The sequence below is a fragment of the Caenorhabditis elegans genome, chromosome III (genome assembly GCF_000002985.6).
Source record: "Caenorhabditis elegans chromosome III".
Classification (NCBI taxonomy): Eukaryota; Metazoa; Nematoda; class Chromadorea; order Rhabditida; family Rhabditidae; genus Caenorhabditis; species Caenorhabditis elegans.
Window position 1 is genome coordinate 4,815,396 of NC_003281.10, and position 16,065 is coordinate 4,831,460.

The window sequence follows — 16,065 nt, forward strand, 5'->3', positions numbered from 1 at the left end:
TACACATTGACACGCTGGCTTTCAGGTTATTCTGCAGACAGAAAAACTGTTTCATGACAAATATTTTGTTAGTTTTGTTAGTTGACAAAATTTTAATAAAACCAAAGACAGTCGGTATTAGCTGACAATTAAAGACTCGAAATATGTCCAAGTTTCTTGATCCTAACTTTCCTTCCTAACTCAAAATAATTCCCATAGCGACCTGCTTCCTTCCTTAAATTACGCAATACTCTTCCCTTTTTGACAGTTTCCGCCTGTCGATTTGGCAACTAATCCTGCGTTAGAGGGATTAATAAGGAAAAGGTACCGAAATCCATAAATTTCCAATTTTTGCGTCGTCTGGTAATAAAACTGTCACCTTGCTCGTGGTCAGAGAAGAAAAGGAAATAATGATAGAAAATAAAAGGGAGAGACAATTGTAATGTAAAATTCAATTTTATTATCAATTAAAATAATTTTCGAAGCTTCATAATATTCAAAAGCAAAATAAAAAAGAAGAATAAAGAGGTAAAAGTCGATATATTTCGCTTTGCATCTCAAGCAGGTAACCATGGAAACAAGCAAACAAGCAGGTGGTCATGAGGGGCAGAAAAAGAAGACAGAGAAGATACTAAACATTCGTTACATAAATGAAATTCTATTATTCAGATTTGAGCTTTCTCCAGTTGTTTTTGTTTCTCATTTTCAATTACCGTCTGCATAAGTGAAGCTCCCGCCTTTGACACAAAGAAAAAGAAAACGAAACCTCCGATAATGATGAGAGCTGTAATAGATCCGATTCTTCGATAGTATTTTCTTTGCTGTATAAAACGTATTTCTTTTACAACATACTAAAATTTTAGACTAATTCAAGTACGTTTAGACCTTTTTTGATTATAAAACTAGTTTGAAAAAAAAAACGCTAATCCTTTCCGCCTATATAGGATACACATCTAAGATTTTTTACAAAGGTTTTCATTGATTTTTTAAAATCCTCTTTGTATATTTTTCAAACAGAAAAACCCACAAGTTTTTAGTGATTAATATTTTATGAAAACACTTACCACCGACAACTATCAAATCCAAACCAGGATTAGTGAGTAAAAATCCAACCAGTGCAAAAGTCTCTAAAATATAAACAAACGAAGCAACCAACTGACGATGTAAATTTGATCCAATGAATGATCCAATAGGACCTCCACATGCAGAAATTGGCACAGTAACGGAAAAATATCTCCATGCCATAATATCAATATCTCCCATCATAACAGCTCTGTAGTAGAATCCAAAAACAGCAATAACTCCCTTGAGTACAACAGTTGTTGGAGTTGCAGTCTTTTCAGTTACACGGAATAAGAGAGTTATAACTGAAAAGATGCAAATATCAATTCCTGATCCAGCAAATGCATCAAATATTCCTCCAATAATTCCAGTAAAGAACAGAACCCATCCTTTCCATGCACAGAATTCTGGAATTTCACGGAATGTTGATCTCTTCTTTTGAGCATTCAAAATTCCCAATGCAAATGCAAATGCTGTCCAAATTGAAACGAAGAGCATTTTCTTTTGAGCTCCACTGAATAATGGATCAATATAATGAACACCAATAATAAATCCAGGTACTGCTCCAAGGCATCCAATTATAACTGCACGATGCTCGAACTTCACTTTCATAAAGAGCACGCAGACGAGTGCTGACGTCATTCCTGAAATTAAAGATTTATTTTTGAACGATCTAGCAATTTTTTGATAATATAAAGTTGGAACCTTTTTATTTTTTGGGAGTTTTATATTCAAGAAACCGACAGAAAAATTTTCCTAAGCTTCCATGTCAGGTAACTTTTCAGACTTACGTGCCTGCCTCATGCCTGCCTTACCAGCAGGCGTAGGCCACTTTGAAGGCTTAGAGGATAGCAATTCTGTAGTAAAATTGCAAATTAGCAACTACTGTATTTAGGTCTGGCACTACCCGGTGTCAGTTTTTTCTGTTTCACAGAATTTTATTCAGTAATTTTTCACGTCTTTTGATTTTTGCATTTTGATTTTAAAAGTTGAATTCCTCAATAAATTTATTTATTATTCAAACGTGACATTTTAGTAAAAATTAAATAGCGAACGGAGGGGGGGGGAAGGGAGGGGGAGGTGGAAATGTATATTCAATTATTTTGAATTTATAAAATTTAAAAAGCGGCAGCAGTTAAGAAGTAAGAAGAAAAGGAATGTCGTGCGAGAGAAAGGACGTGGAAAAGAAGGAAAAAGAAGAAAAAAAGGCCGATGAAAGTAAGAAGAAAGACGAGAAGAAGGAAGAGAAGAGCAAAGGGAAAGAGGATGAAAAGAAGGAGAACCAGAAAATTGCCGGAGCTGTCCACAATCAAATGAAGAACATCAACTATATGGCGGAAGGATCGGTGATTTCGGGAAGATTCGAAGTTGAGGGGATTATTGGCGGCGGAGGATTCGCCCAGATCTACAGGTTAGTTCTACTTTAAACAAATATTTTTGAACTCGTCTTGCTACAGGAGAGTTTAAGTTTTGTGAGCTTTCTTTCACCTAGTCTACTTTTCGTCTACTGTCGTTTTAGCTTAACGTTCAAAACGTTTTTGGAAGCTATAACATTAAAAAACAATCTGAAATCTAATTTTCTTATTTACTAACCTGGAACATTTTCAGAGCTTGGGATAAAGTTCGTAAAGAAGACTGCGCCGTCAAAGTGGAACACGCATCACAAGAACAAGAGATGTTCGAAGAGCTCTTCCACACAAACGAATCACGGATCGGACTCTTTACCGTGCAATGGCCCAAGTTCTGAAGGCTCTCGCGTTGGTCCATCGGGCAGAATTCTTGCATCGGGACATAAAGCCACCCAATTGTTGTATTGGTGCAACGGATTGTACTCGTATCTACTTGATTGATTACGGTATGGTTTTTTAAATTGAAAATGCGAGCATCTAGGGGGAAGAGCAAACTTTCAAACCTTAAAAGAAGCGCTCCTCCATGTTGCACCTGCTCGCCCGCGTCCCTACGGAGCAATGATGAATTACAACTTATGTTTATGTTTCAGTTCTGACACGCCAATACCTTGACAAGTGTGGAACCGTCCGAAACCCCCGTCCCGGACTTGGCCTTCGTGGTACAATGCGCTACATGAGTTTGGATGCTCATGCACGTCAGGACCTCGGCCCCAAAAACGACTTGGTTTCATTCCTCTACACAACTGTAAGCATATCAATGTATTTTCAAAAAAATAATTAAAATATTTCAGATTGAATGTGGAGATGGATGTCTTCCATGGTCGTACGAGAAATCCGAGGAAAACTGCATCAAGTTGAAGCAAGCCCATATTGGAGAGAAGCTGTGCATCAAGAAACCACTCATGACGAAAGCTGCAGAGTACATCGAGTCTCTGAACTATCACAGTATTCCGGATTATGAGAAGCTGCTCGCATTGATTGAAGAGTGCAATCCAGCGGATCTCAAGGAAAGCGAGCCTTACGAATGGCAGTACCGGTAGGTCAAGCTGAATAATTAAAAATATAATTGACACTTTTCAGTCAGCCTCACAATCCAATGACACCGACAACTGGCGAAGGACTTAATGGAACACCAGGTGGAACAAAAGAAAATGTGACCGAGCGGATGGCAAATTGAAAATAGATCTTTCTTCAAAACTCTTCTTATGTTCAATACATTTTTCTTCCATGAATTTTTTTTTCGTCATTTTCCAATACCCATCTTGCTTTTTAGATTTTCGGAAACAAAACAAATTTCTGCATTTACAGAAGCAAAATGAACATTTTTACTGAAACTAAGAGACTTTTTGATCGCTTCGAAACCCAGAAGATGAGCGGAAATTAATTATGGCAATTCTACAAAACAACCTGTGCCCGCAGGTGTGTCAATGTTTTTTCGTTAAAATTCAGTTTCAAATTTAGACAAAATGGAATAATTTTTTTCTATTTTATATAAAATTCAAGTTGGAATACCAGGAATACCAGGCTTACCCTGGAATTGAGCTTCAAAATAAGATTCTTTGAATATTTACCCACCCATCATCAATGCAAAATCTCTTGCAATATCTGGATCAATATGTAGTCCCAATGTCATAACAGGAAATGCCACCGCACCGGCTCCTTCTGACGTCATTCCACCAATCGTTGAGCCAAGTATCATTACAACTGGCATATGCCAAAACTCGGAGTAATATTGAAATAAATCATATCGAAATGCAATAGACCACCAAATCATCTAAATATTTTATTTTTAATTATATTAAATTTTTGAAGAAAGTTTATTTTAAAAAACTCACATGTATAAAAATCATGGGTATTAGCATAGCTGTAAAGTTGCGATATTTGATAAATAGAATATCATAAGTTGATGGATTTTCAGGTGGATTGATGACTTTTTCTGCTTGATCGTTTTCAAGTGTTTGACCTAAAGAATTAAAATTAAAATATTTTTCAATTAAAAAAAAAAGAAAAAAAACAAGATGTGCTAACCGTCTAACATATACTTTTTGCACCAATTTTTGACTCCACTTCCACATGATTTTTTGACGACTTTGCCCATTTATCTGAAAAAAAGTTAGGGTTAAAGCCTTTAGTTTGATTTCTTTTTCTGATTCAAATTCATAAAATCAATAATTAAAAAAAACAATTTATGAAAAAATTGGGAAACCAAAACTTCTTATCTGACAAATTAGATTAAAAATGTTTTCTCATAAATGACAAAAGTTTACTTGAAAGTATAAAACATTCAGAATAGTTTGAAAAAATGAAACTGAAAATGTTTCCAACGAAACAAAATTTGTTGAGTGCACAAGTTCTCAAACTTCTCATGTTCATGACGTTTTTTAGTTCAGAGGCAGATTACTGGCTGGAGGATGAACAGAGATTAAATGAGTGGCCAGATCAAATACTGAAAAATGAATAACTAGGGTGTTGTTGAGAAAAAGTTGTATAAAATATATCATTAAAATAAAGTAAGTAAGAAGGCATCACACCATTCTTCATTATTTTCAATTGAAAATTTATATTAAGTCTTACATGAATGACAGGCACTCAAGTGATGTGTTCATCCATTTTTTGTAATTTATAATTAAATCTATAATTTTGTATTATCACAATAATTTTTTAGATGGTACATTAGTTTTATTCGAAGGAAAAAATAACTTCTTTTGACAAACGTTTTGTTAAAAAATTTTATTAGAAAAATCATGGGCTTTGCAAACGTTTCTCTTAAAACTTTTCAATTGAAAAGTTAAAGTCAAAACAATTTTTTAAATCTTTATTTTAGACTATATTACTAGATACTGAAGAGATCACAACAAATTTTCACATAGAAAAGAGCGAGGTTGAACAAAATAAGGATTTAAACTATCAAAGCGAACCCGTTACGAAAAACAATTGGAATACATAAAATGTTTAATAAGTTCCAGAAGTGAGTCCAGCTTTTTGAGCAGCTTTTTCTTGGCGGATTTCAATACGGTTCATCAGAATAGATCCAGCTTTGGATAGTGCCGAGAAGAAGACAAATCCACCAAGGATGATGCAACCTAAAAAATTGGAAAAATAAAATATATTTTGTGAAGCTTACGGTGAATATTTGATAGAAATATGTAGATATCAAAGCACTAAGTAAGATACATTTTATACATTTTACTAACCTCCGACTGCAATAAGTTGCCATGCAGGCTTTGTACAGAGGAATCCAACAAGAGCAATTGCCTCAAGAACATACACAAATCCAGCCACAACTTGACGATGAAGATGTGATCCCAAGAATGATCCGATTGGTCCTGTTGCAGCAGAAACTGGAATCGAAACTGCAAAGTATCTCCATGCCATAATATCAATATCTCCCATCATAACAGCTCTGTAGTAGAATCCAAAAACAGCAATAACTCCCTTGAGTACAACAGTTGTTGGAGTTGCAGTCTTTTCAGTTACACGGAATAAGAGAGTTATAACTGAAAAGATGCAAATATCAATTCCTGATCCAGCAAATGCATCAAATATTCCTCCAATAATTCCAGTAAAGAACAGAACCCATCCTTTCCATGCACAGAATTCTGGAATTTCACGGAATGTTGATCTCTTCTTTTGAGCATTCAAAATTCCCAATGCAAATGCAAATGCTGTCCAAATTGAAACGAAGAGCATTTTCTTTTGAGCTCCACTAAATAATGGATCAATATAATGAACTCCAATAATAAATCCAGGTACAGCTCCAAGGCATCCAATTATAACTGCACGATGCTCGAACTTCACTTTCATAAAGAGCACGCAGACGAGTGCTGACGTCATTCCAATCGATTGAATCATCAATGAAAAGTCTCTTGCTATTTCCGGTTTGATGTGAAGAGCAAGAGTCATTACAGGGAAAGCCACAGCTCCGGATCCTTCAGAAGTCATTCCACCAACAAAAGATCCAAGTGCCATGGTAACTGGCATGTGCCAATAATCATTGTAGAATTGGAAGAGATTATGACGAATTGCAGTAGACCACCAGATTGTCTGAAATTGAATTTTTGAATAATTTCGTTCATAATAAAAATATTCAAAAAATTACATGAATCAGAAGGAATGGGATCAACATTGCGACGAATTTCCTGTATTTTATGAAAACCAGATCTCCAAATGTTGGATTTTCAGGAAGATTTGCCATTTTATCAGCTTGACCTTCTTCAAGATGTTGACCTGAAATTATTACCTTAAAAACTGTAAAATGTTTGAAAAAGTTACCTTCGAGAAGATATTTTTTGCACCATCTCTTTACTTTTCCACCACAAGTGAGCGGCTCCTCTTCAGTATAGGGCATCTTCTCGAGCTCCATTGGTCGGATCGAGGCCATTTTCAGACAAGTTATAGAAAATAAGTTGGTTGGTGGTTCAATTGTTTGATCGCAGCTTTTTATAAGAATCAAAATAATGGGCGGAACTTGGAAGTAGGAGTACGGTAGGAGGATAGCAACGGAAATGATAAAGACACTGTCCGAGACAAAGAGGTCATGTTTGCGCCTTTAAATGGGCGGAGTTTCAAGTTCTGTCTTTTTGCGTCGAAATCTCTTGTTCTATGAATTTTGTCGATGACCTCGACGCGGTTTTGTCGCTGAATGTTGAAAGATCACAAATGTCTAGGTCTCTCAGATTTGCTTGTTATTTCTCAATGTTTTGTATAATTCTCTGGAGGCTCCGTGATTAGAGAAAAGATGATGAATATTTATTCATAGTTAATTTGGTACTATGCATCTAGATGTGTTTTTTCTCTGGACTTCGTTTTTCTGGTATTTTCAAAAATGTAGGTTCAGGTATCGGAATTAAAAAACCTTTCCCCACCAAACACATCATGTGGTCAAAAACATGGTTCGAAAAATTTTAAGTGGTTTTCAAAAAAAAATTAAGAAGTTCTAAAATAGCAGAATACGCCAAAATGATTTATAAATCCCTAATAAATGACAAAAATTTTTTTTAATTCAGAAACCATCTGAAAATTCAAATATTTTAATTTTTTGGCTGGTCTTTTCAATACTGGAACTTTTCCAGAAATTTCGAATTTTTCCATAAGTTTCGAATGGTTAGAAAATTTGGAAGTTTTATACAATTAAAAAAATCTTTTGTCTTTTGCAAGCTAAAGTTATGCTTCAATAAATCTTGCAGAAATGTTTTAAAATATCAAAAATGAGTATGAGTACAACCTTCTCTAGTCACTACATCAAAATTATATTGAGAATCAAACCGAAAAAAAACTGTTTGAGATTGCGATGAACAAAAACAAAGCCCTCCATCGTCATCAAATCTATCTAGTTTATCCCTCATCATTTTTTGTTTGAAATTTCCAATAACTCATTCAAAAAACAACACCGCTCCTTGGCTGATTCCATCCAAACTTTGCGCGTCGACAAAGCAAAAAGAATCATGTTGATAATTGAAAAAAAAGAAGATAAATCTTCTAATTTACATGAATGACCATTTGTGGTCGATGGACGATCATCTATTATCTCAAACTTCTGACGGTTCAATGTTGGTTTGATGACGTCGACACAGCAAGTTGTGATCAGAGATACAGTTGAAAGATGAAGATGATATCTAAAGTCAATTGACCATTTCTATTTTTAGACACCGGATGTCCATTTTTTGTTGTTTGTGATAAATTGATAAATTGATAAAAATAATACAAAACCATTAGGAACAAAGATTTTTGAGTACGGATTTCATGAAAAAACAACTAAATATAATTTTCTGGCATTTTTGAGTAATAATCAATGTTTGTTAACCGTATTTGTTTTATTAGTTCTGCACACTATTCAGCTTAACGCTAGCTGGTATTTTATTGATTCATCATTAAAATCACGATATAAATTTGCAATTGAAAAATATTATCATTATTTTTTCTATAGTTTTGCAATTGATTATTTGCAGATATCTTCAAAATGAACCAAATTGTTTTCAAAAGGAACAATAAGAAGTGCATTACTAATAGAGAAAGTACGGTATTTTATTTATTTATCATTGAAATCGCGATAAAAATTCAAGTATAATATTATGACAATAGAATCATAATAAATTTTGAAAACAATTGATAATTTTTGAAATTTGAATGCACAGAGCAAATAATGCTCATGCTAAAGTGTCACTATAAAATAAATCAAAAATAAGGTGAGTATTTATAGAGGAAAACAATTAATACAGAAGAAATACTTTCTTACATACTTACTAGTAAGAATGGTAAGTTGAACAATTTGTTGGTACATTTATATAGAAACTATTCATAGTTCCGAAAATTATTGCGATCTAAAGCTTCCCCAATTAGAATGTCTGTTTTGAATACATGTTTTGAATTATTGAACAATGCAGTGTTCTAAGGCCTAAGACTCAAACACTATCACTCAAACACTCAAACACTATCAGCTAGATTTACTTTTTTATTCTTTCTGGGCTTTGATATAGGTTGTTCTCAATTGTCTGTCCAAAATATGATTATTGTTACTTTTTTCATCATTTTTGCTCTCTTCCGTGCCTGAAATTCTTTTATAAACTCATCCCCCAATTCTTTCTTTGACACATCTTCCTTCTACCACTCTCTTCAAGATGTCGACTGCAACCTACAGTAACCCAAGGTTAAAATTCTTAACTTTGCACTCACGTTCAGTGGAATATAAACACTTATTTACCAAATTCTTTCAGAAATTTCAAAAACGAAAAATTCAATAAACAAAGAAGAACCGGACAAGAAGTGTTAAACACCAAAAAATTGATTCAGGGACCTTATTTACAAAATAAGAGTACCTTAATATATGGGCAAATAAGTTGTGGTTAAATTTATTGAAAATTATTTCAGGTTTTAGTTTGCAATAAGCTTTTGCTGAATTTTTGGAAGTTGAAAGTTTATATGTTCGTCACGTTCTTAGGCTCTTTCATCCTGTCTCATCTGGTCTGATTCGTTTTAAAAATTTGTCTTCAAAACCAATTACTTTTAAAATAAGTATTCTGAAAAATCGTTAATCCCTCGAATGATTTCCAAGTTTCTGGGATTTCGTATGATCTTCAACAAGACGTCACATGTATTCTCCATTAATTAATCTTTCGCATAAATTATTCTAAAAACAATGATAATAAGCATGCGCTCTTCATTGAACCGGATGCTATAAGCGTACTCTATTCTTGCCACGTCATTTTCCATTGTCTTCATTCTTCACACCTTCATATTCATCCAAAACGAACAGAAATAATATAGACGCCTGATACGAAGTGTCAACCAATCACAAACCAGTCCTTCTTCAACACTTCTGCACTATGGACTGATGGTCGATTGTCGTTCAAAGAGTAAGAAACGATAAAATTAGTTTTGGACAGATCAAATGATTGCAGAAAATCACAGTATGGCGCAGGACGCTGAGGACGCTGACCAACAAAGTATTCCTCTTCAATCATTTTTATAATTTTCATAATTATCAAAAAAAAAAAGGGAATAACATTTTGTCTGTTTCATTCAAAGTCTTGAATAGTTTATATGGATCAAATCAAGTTTTCAAGAGATCCATTACAAAACATTAGAAACAAAGATCCAGTAAGTTAAATAAAAATTTAAGGTTTCTTGAGTACAGCTTCCAACTCTTTCTCTTTCTCTCTGATTGCTGCATTTTCCTTGAGCTGTTTAGAAGAGAGTCCACCTTTCAAAAGTGTTTCAGCTTGATCAGATATTGAAGACTCGGGAAGTGATGGTTTCGGCTGAAAATATATATTTAGAAAAAATACCTTTAACTTTCAAAAAAAAACCAACCTTTGAAATTTGTGGAGGTGGTCTTGGAGGAGCAGCACCATCTTCTGTGATAACTCCAGTATCATCGTAATCATCATCATCCCAATCGGAGATTAGTTCACAATCGAACAGGAACTGAATACAAGAATTTAAACTGTATAAGTTCAAGTTTATGAAAATATTTAACTAATAAAATTTATTAGCCCTTGGCGGAATACAAATTTCCAGTAAGAAAATAGCGGGCACATTTTACCTTCATACATCTGTACCAGTCAAATCTTGTAGAAAATGGATCACATATCACTTGGGGCAAATTGTATAAATGAAGACACCGGTAATGCACTGAAAACATCAATTGAAGATTTTAGGATTTCTCAAACATTTTATTATTTTACAGTTAATCAGGAGCATCGAAGAACTGTTGTTGTTGTCGGCGCAAAATGCACACATCGGCAAAGAAAATGGGAAAAATGTGTATTACAAACGATCGCGTAGGATATAAATTCATATACCGTACCTTTGATCCTGTCTTGCATCAATTGTACCAATTCATTTCCCTTATCTCTTCTCGTTTTCTCATCACATGTCAGCTCGTACTTCTGACACCATCGTGCAGTTTCATAGCCATAACGAAGCCATATATTATCATATGGTTCACAATAACAATCAATATCATGTGTGAATGAAATACATGGATTCTTTTCACAATGAGTACAGAACTTTTCATAATGATCGTATTCCTTTTGACACCAATCTTCCGATGGATAATTGGCTTTTGAACATTGATGCTGGAATTTGTTATATTTAAAGATAGAGTGATGGATGTGGAATTTCTATACTAATAAGCTGTAATAATTATTAATTAGTAAATCTAGAGAGATTATGGAGAGAAAGTATGAGAAATTTCAAAAAAAAAACTACAAGAAAACTCTATTCGAAAAAGTAGAAAATAACCAAGATATGGGAGGAGTGAATTATTGATTTTTAGTAATTTTCTTTTGTCTATTTCCATCTTATATGTTTAACTTTAATTTTCTTAGTTACCCAAGTAATTCCCTACATGCCCCAATTTTCACCACTACATGCCACCATATTTGCCTGCTCGCTCGGTTTCCCTACTAACAAGTATTTACTAGAGATTTGAAAAACATTCAAATATTAATATCAAAAACAATGTAAAAATATGTATTTCTACCGTGTAAATATACTTTAGAAATAACGTGTAAAAAATTCCCAAAATCGTTCACTTTTTCACTCGTTCATCAAATCCCAATCATTCCTACAGTTTGTGATTGAAAAAGTAAGTTGCATTCCTTTCGAGCTCTTCAAAACCTCTCCAGTTGCAGCACGAAGATGTGTATTACGAAGAAAAAGAATGCAAGAAACAATTATTCAAGTCAACAATCAAGTAATTCTGGACCAAGTCCTACTAAAGATAACAGTGACGACAGAGAGACCAAAACTTCGAAAAAGAAAACGACTAAACCGAAATCGAAATCAAACAAAGGACAGAGTCCAGCGCCGGTGGAATCCGAGAAAGACAAGAGCTTTATTGCCATGAATCTGCATCCGATGGGGGCGAGGGTTAGTTTTCCGAGTTATAAACGAAAAAGAGCTCACATTAATTTAATTCGTGCCTGCCTATGTGCCTACCACATGCCTGTTTATTCACCTACCTGGCAATAGGCGGATGTGTAGGTAGGAGTGAGGCGTAGGCCACAGTTAGGCAGGCAGTTTTATTTCTTCTAAGTTGCGGAAAGTGGAAAATTTCTAAATATATTCCAGCTTGCCGGCCACGTGTTCCACAAAAAGCCCGAACCAAAAGACTTCACACGAAGAATTCTACAATCCGAACGACCTGATCTCGTGGCGCCGGACAGTCAATTGACAACTGAAGAATGTCATAATTTGGATGAGCTTTTGCTGAACACAACGGAGCTGCAAGATAACAGTCAATTTCTCTTGGGAACTGTTTCTAACATCAATGACCAAACGTATGAAAATTGCAATGTGACATCTAAAATGTGTTCTTTTTTCAGAGATGACGATGAAGATGAGAATATGAAATGTGCTTCAGTTCTTATGCTTTATGATCACGGTAGATTCGGAAATATCCATACCATCAATGTCCGTTGTATGCCAGACGATGAAACGTAAGTTTGCGAAAAGATGAAATAATTCGAAATGAGTTTTTCGGAATATTTTTTCGCGTTGGAAAATTTGCTACAACATAATTACAAAATATGTTACAGAAATGAAGATGAAGAGAAGGACAAAGACAACTCCAAATCCAAGAAGACAAAGGAAGTGCAACAAATTTTGAAAGTGGGTCGTCGAATGAATGCAAACGCCAGAATTGAACACGAAATTGCCATTCTCCGATGCTTCTATCCTGTTGAACAAAAGAGAAAAGAAGGAGAGAAAGGTCCAACGCACATTACTCCAATTATCGCGAATGGAGATGCTGGCGGATCACCTTACTTTACCATGCCAGTTATGGATGTAAACTTGGAAAGATTGAAGCAACAAATTGGGCATAAGTTTCGATGGGTCGACTCTTTCTATATTGGACAAGAATCAATGATTGGGATAAAGGAATGTCACGATCGGTCGATTATTCATCGTGATATCAAACCGACTAACTTGTTGTTGTGTAGAGAACCTAACATGTTTTGGTGGTTATGTGACTTTGGAGACAGTTGTCGAATTGGCGAAGTGAAGATTATATCGCCTCCAGATGCACTCACACTGCCATATCTGTCAAGAGCTGCTCATGAAGCTACCCAAAAGCCAATGAAAGCAACAATTGCCATGGATATTGAGAGTTGGTTCTACATGTTACTCGATTTGTAAGTTTCTACCTTTTTTCATTTTCCTAAATTACAATCCATCTATTGCAGGTTCGTTGTTCTCCCATGGAAAAATATGGTTGAAGAAGCTCCAACATTGGCTGCAAAGACTGCGTTCTGGGCAAATCTTACCGAGTTCTTCCAAAAGAGAGCTGCAAAACTGCCACCTCAACTTCTTCCAATTGCTCAAATTGTTGGTAATTCGTCAATTGAAAAGCCATATATTCAATTAAAAACAATTCTTCGTGACGGATTTGACAAGAACAACGCCAAACAGCCATGGAAACCCGATTGGATCACGAAACGAACACCGCCAAAAGCGAGCGCAGAAATGGCAAGATCAAAAGAGAAAGGATCAATTCCAAAGTCTAACGAGTCAGCTTCTCAAACATCGGATGCAAAGAGCAAGAATCAGAAGAAATCGCCAAAGAACAAATAGTCTAGAAATGAACACTCAAATATAGTTCTTGAAATAAATATTGTTGATGAAATTTTTGGTTTTTTTGTATTTATTATAGTTTGTTCAGAAGGCATCCATTTTTTGAGTGCATCGTGCGTCTAAAATGCCAAGAGGTCCTTCTGTCTGAGGTTTATATTTGCTTTGAGAAACATTTTTATTAAATGTTTGTATTCTACAAAAACTTCATAGATCTTGCAATGTTATCACTAACCTTATAACCCAAACAAAATGGAACCAATTGAATTGGCGGTGAATCATCAGCACATGCCAATGCAAATGCATCAATTTCTCCCATACAAAGGCGATCCCTCATCATTTCATTTCTTGGATTACAGAACCAATTGAGACGCTTTGGAAACCGGTTTGGAATCACTAGAATATCTTTTTCAAGACTTTTTTCTTCCTCTTCTTCTTCCGTTTCCTCTGGGAATTCGAATGGGCCTGAAATATTTTAATACAATTTAAAAATTAATTATTGTGCTGAACATACTATTTACTGATACCTGGCAATGCACAATTATAGCTATGAAAGTTGAAAAAATTACGAAATTTCGAATTATCATTGCAATAGGAGGATAGTGTGACCGAGAAGATCAGATGATGTTGGCAAAAAAGAGGAGATAAAGGAAAATACCTGGGGGCGCAGAGAAAGGAAAAACAAGAGGTGATAAGCTTGTTTAGGATATCCTATAGCAGAATAGGTGTAGAGATCAAATACTGAAACTAGCACTCGAAAAAAATAAATGATTCAAATGTGGTGTTCCAAACAAACGTGCCAAACATCTCTGTCGCTAGTCCTCGATCGGGATTGGTTCCATTTTGCACATGTCAGAAACTCGCTAGAGTTCTCCTGCAAGTTACCCCCAATTTCTGAGATACTTTTTAATTGACAATAAGAATTCAGAATTGTATATTTCCTTTTTCAATGTCTTTTCATCTGGGTAACCCCATCACTTTTTACAATTTCCAATTGGCAACACTTCTAGAGGAAAAGCTTGTTTATTTCAATTATGAGAACTTCAATGTCATGTTCACTCCTTTTCTGCACAAAAACAAAACAAAACAAAAGGAAATTCAAAATGCTTTATATTTTTCCTTTTAAAAGGATATTGGGACGATTGGTAATTGGCGGTCGAATACAGTTGAGACTTATGGTCCCAAGTAACACGATTGATCGGTACGTGCCTTGAACACTTGTCCTCCTGGATTGGTATTTCCACCGGATCCTCCCTGATTCTGATTTCCGGATCCTCCAGCGCCACCCTGAGCGTAGTCCTCCCGAGCATATCCAGATGATGAAGCATTTGCTCCCATGTATCCAGATCCGTATCCTCCAGCGGACATGTATGCCGATTTGTCAGCCATTTCTTCTTCTTCTTCTTGAGTTGTTGATGCCCAGAATATGAAGAAAAGTGATGAGTTAAGCTCCTTTCATAGCAAACATTTGAAGATCTAGGACAAAGATAAGAAAAATGATGACAAATACGTTTTACGGGTCTATTTTTTTGCTGTTTTTTTCTGGCTCATTATTTTAGGTGTTTTTCTTTTAAATTTTTTAAAATAGTTTTTTAAAGAAGGAGTATCGTCGATGGGGAAATTGTTTTAAAATGTAGTATTTGTACTCAAACTTCCAATTATTGCAGAAGAAAAATGGAAAAAATCCGTTAACATTCAGCATTTAGCCGTTGAAATCGACGAAAGTGGCTGAAAGTGGCTGAATTTGAACTTCGCGCGCAAATGAATCCTAGGCCACCACGCAACTTTTAGGTCATATTCGTAAACAAAATATTGATTTAAATGTAATTTTTTCGAACTTTAATTCTCTTTTCTTTCTCAAAAAGTTCAAGAAAACTGGGAAGAAGAAATTGTATTGAGTATTTTTTCAAAGGACAATACCAGAACAAATAAAAATTCGAAAGATCGTCGTGGCCTAGGATTTCTCTAGTTAATTTTTGAAGATTTTTTCGACTTAAAATGCTGAATCTATACGGATTTTTCCCGTTTTTGTTTTGTAATATTCTTAAGTTTGAGCACGAATACTACATTTTAAAACAATTTTCCCATTGACGATACTCCTTCTTTAAAAAAAAAAATTAATACTAGGTTTCAGGCAAATCAGATTTTTAGTGGTACATTGTACATGATTAAATAATTTTTGCGTCGCCCTGAAAGACCTTTCATTAGTTGTTTTTTTTCAGATTTACGACATAGAAAACACCAAAAATACATTTAAATTGTGTTTCAAATATCGAAATAATTTATCAATAAACTGATAAATTCACAAATTTTCAGATATAAGTTGAATTCGGTAAATACTCCAAACTTTTCCAAACAAAACATTTCAGAGAACTATTTTCCTTCTGGACGTTTTTTTCGACATTATAAGTTCGATTTTTTTTAAAAATATTTTCTGCTTTATTCAGATAAAATTGGAACACTCTTCTTGTGTTCACAAAGAACGAGCTCCATATTTTTTTCAATTTTGCAAATGATTTTGAAATTCCATTAAAATCACATG

General features: G+C 34.6%; 6 protein-coding genes and 3 non-coding genes across 10 annotated transcripts; 5 read left to right on the plus strand and 4 right to left on the minus strand.

Annotated features, from left to right (window-relative positions):
- Positions 1–424: 424 nt before the first annotated feature.
- On the minus strand, positions 425–4,548 carry F26A1.7 (Membrane transporter protein; the record flags this gene model as incomplete). 2 transcript variants are annotated; one of them, NM_001381845.2, is made up of 5 exons in its annotated part: positions 425–763; positions 1,044–1,685; positions 4,026–4,224; positions 4,286–4,413; positions 4,479–4,548. In NM_001381845.2, the coding sequence occupies 5 exons, from the start codon at positions 4,546–4,548 to the stop codon at positions 645–647; spliced, it is 1,158 nt and encodes a 385-aa protein (NP_001366802.1). In that variant the 3' UTR covers positions 425–644. The 2 variants fall into 2 exon arrangements, with proteins under 2 accessions (NP_001366802.1, NP_497994.2); NM_065593.3 differs by lacking the exons at positions 4,026–4,224; positions 4,286–4,413; positions 4,479–4,548 and adding an exon at positions 1,833–1,995 and having other exon boundaries at positions 429–763.
- F26A1.18 lies at positions 1,283–1,508 on the plus strand. Its single transcript, NR_052287.1, has one exon. It is a non-coding gene; the product is annotated as an Unclassified non-coding RNA F26A1.18 (non-coding RNA).
- F26A1.4 (non-specific serine/threonine protein kinase) lies at positions 2,145–3,687 on the plus strand. The gene is made up of 5 exons (NM_065594.5): positions 2,145–2,452; positions 2,650–2,896; positions 3,041–3,195; positions 3,242–3,486; positions 3,531–3,687. Exons 2-5 carry the CDS (start codon positions 2,773–2,775, stop codon positions 3,625–3,627), a joined length of 621 nt encoding a protein of 206 aa, NP_497995.2. The 5' UTR covers positions 2,145–2,452; positions 2,650–2,772; the 3' UTR covers positions 3,628–3,687.
- A 706-nt stretch (positions 4,549–5,254) lies between the features above and the next one.
- Positions 5,255–6,845, minus strand: F26A1.8 (Membrane transporter protein). The gene is made up of 4 exons (NM_065596.3): positions 6,723–6,845; positions 6,550–6,677; positions 5,645–6,494; positions 5,255–5,533 (listed from the first exon to the last, which is right to left on the minus strand). The coding sequence occupies exons 1-4, from the start codon at positions 6,829–6,831 to the stop codon at positions 5,403–5,405; spliced, it is 1,218 nt and encodes a 405-aa protein (NP_497997.1). The 5' UTR covers positions 6,832–6,845; the 3' UTR covers positions 5,255–5,402.
- On the plus strand, positions 5,864–6,032 carry F26A1.17. Its single transcript, NR_052288.1, has one exon. It is a non-coding gene; the product is annotated as an Unclassified non-coding RNA F26A1.17 (non-coding RNA).
- A 3,104-nt stretch (positions 6,846–9,949) lies between the features above and the next one.
- F26A1.9 (Coiled-coil domain-containing protein) lies at positions 9,950–11,028 on the minus strand. Its single transcript, NM_065597.6, has 4 exons — positions 10,756–11,028; positions 10,492–10,580; positions 10,260–10,373; positions 9,950–10,207 (listed from the first exon to the last, which is right to left on the minus strand). Exons 1-4 carry the CDS (start codon positions 10,772–10,774, stop codon positions 10,064–10,066), a joined length of 366 nt encoding a protein of 121 aa, NP_497998.1. The 5' UTR covers positions 10,775–11,028; the 3' UTR covers positions 9,950–10,063.
- A 482-nt stretch (positions 11,029–11,510) lies between these two features.
- Positions 11,511–13,575, plus strand: F26A1.3 (non-specific serine/threonine protein kinase). The gene is made up of 6 exons (NM_065598.4): positions 11,511–11,538; positions 11,585–11,822; positions 12,024–12,232; positions 12,278–12,391; positions 12,491–13,087; positions 13,139–13,575. Exons 2-6 carry the CDS (start codon positions 11,592–11,594, stop codon positions 13,524–13,526), a joined length of 1,539 nt encoding a protein of 512 aa, NP_497999.1. The 5' UTR covers positions 11,511–11,538; positions 11,585–11,591; the 3' UTR covers positions 13,527–13,575.
- 21ur-14291 lies at positions 11,531–11,551 on the plus strand. Its single transcript, NR_052289.1, has one exon.
- A 1,121-nt stretch (positions 13,576–14,696) lies between the features above and the next one.
- nspd-9 (Nematode Specific Peptide family, group D) lies at positions 14,697–14,912 on the minus strand (the record flags this gene model as incomplete). The annotated part of the gene is made up of 1 exon (NM_065599.5): positions 14,697–14,912. The coding sequence occupies one exon, from the start codon at positions 14,910–14,912 to the stop codon at positions 14,697–14,699; it is 216 nt and encodes a 71-aa protein (NP_498000.1).
- Positions 14,913–16,065: the final 1,153 nt, after the last annotated feature.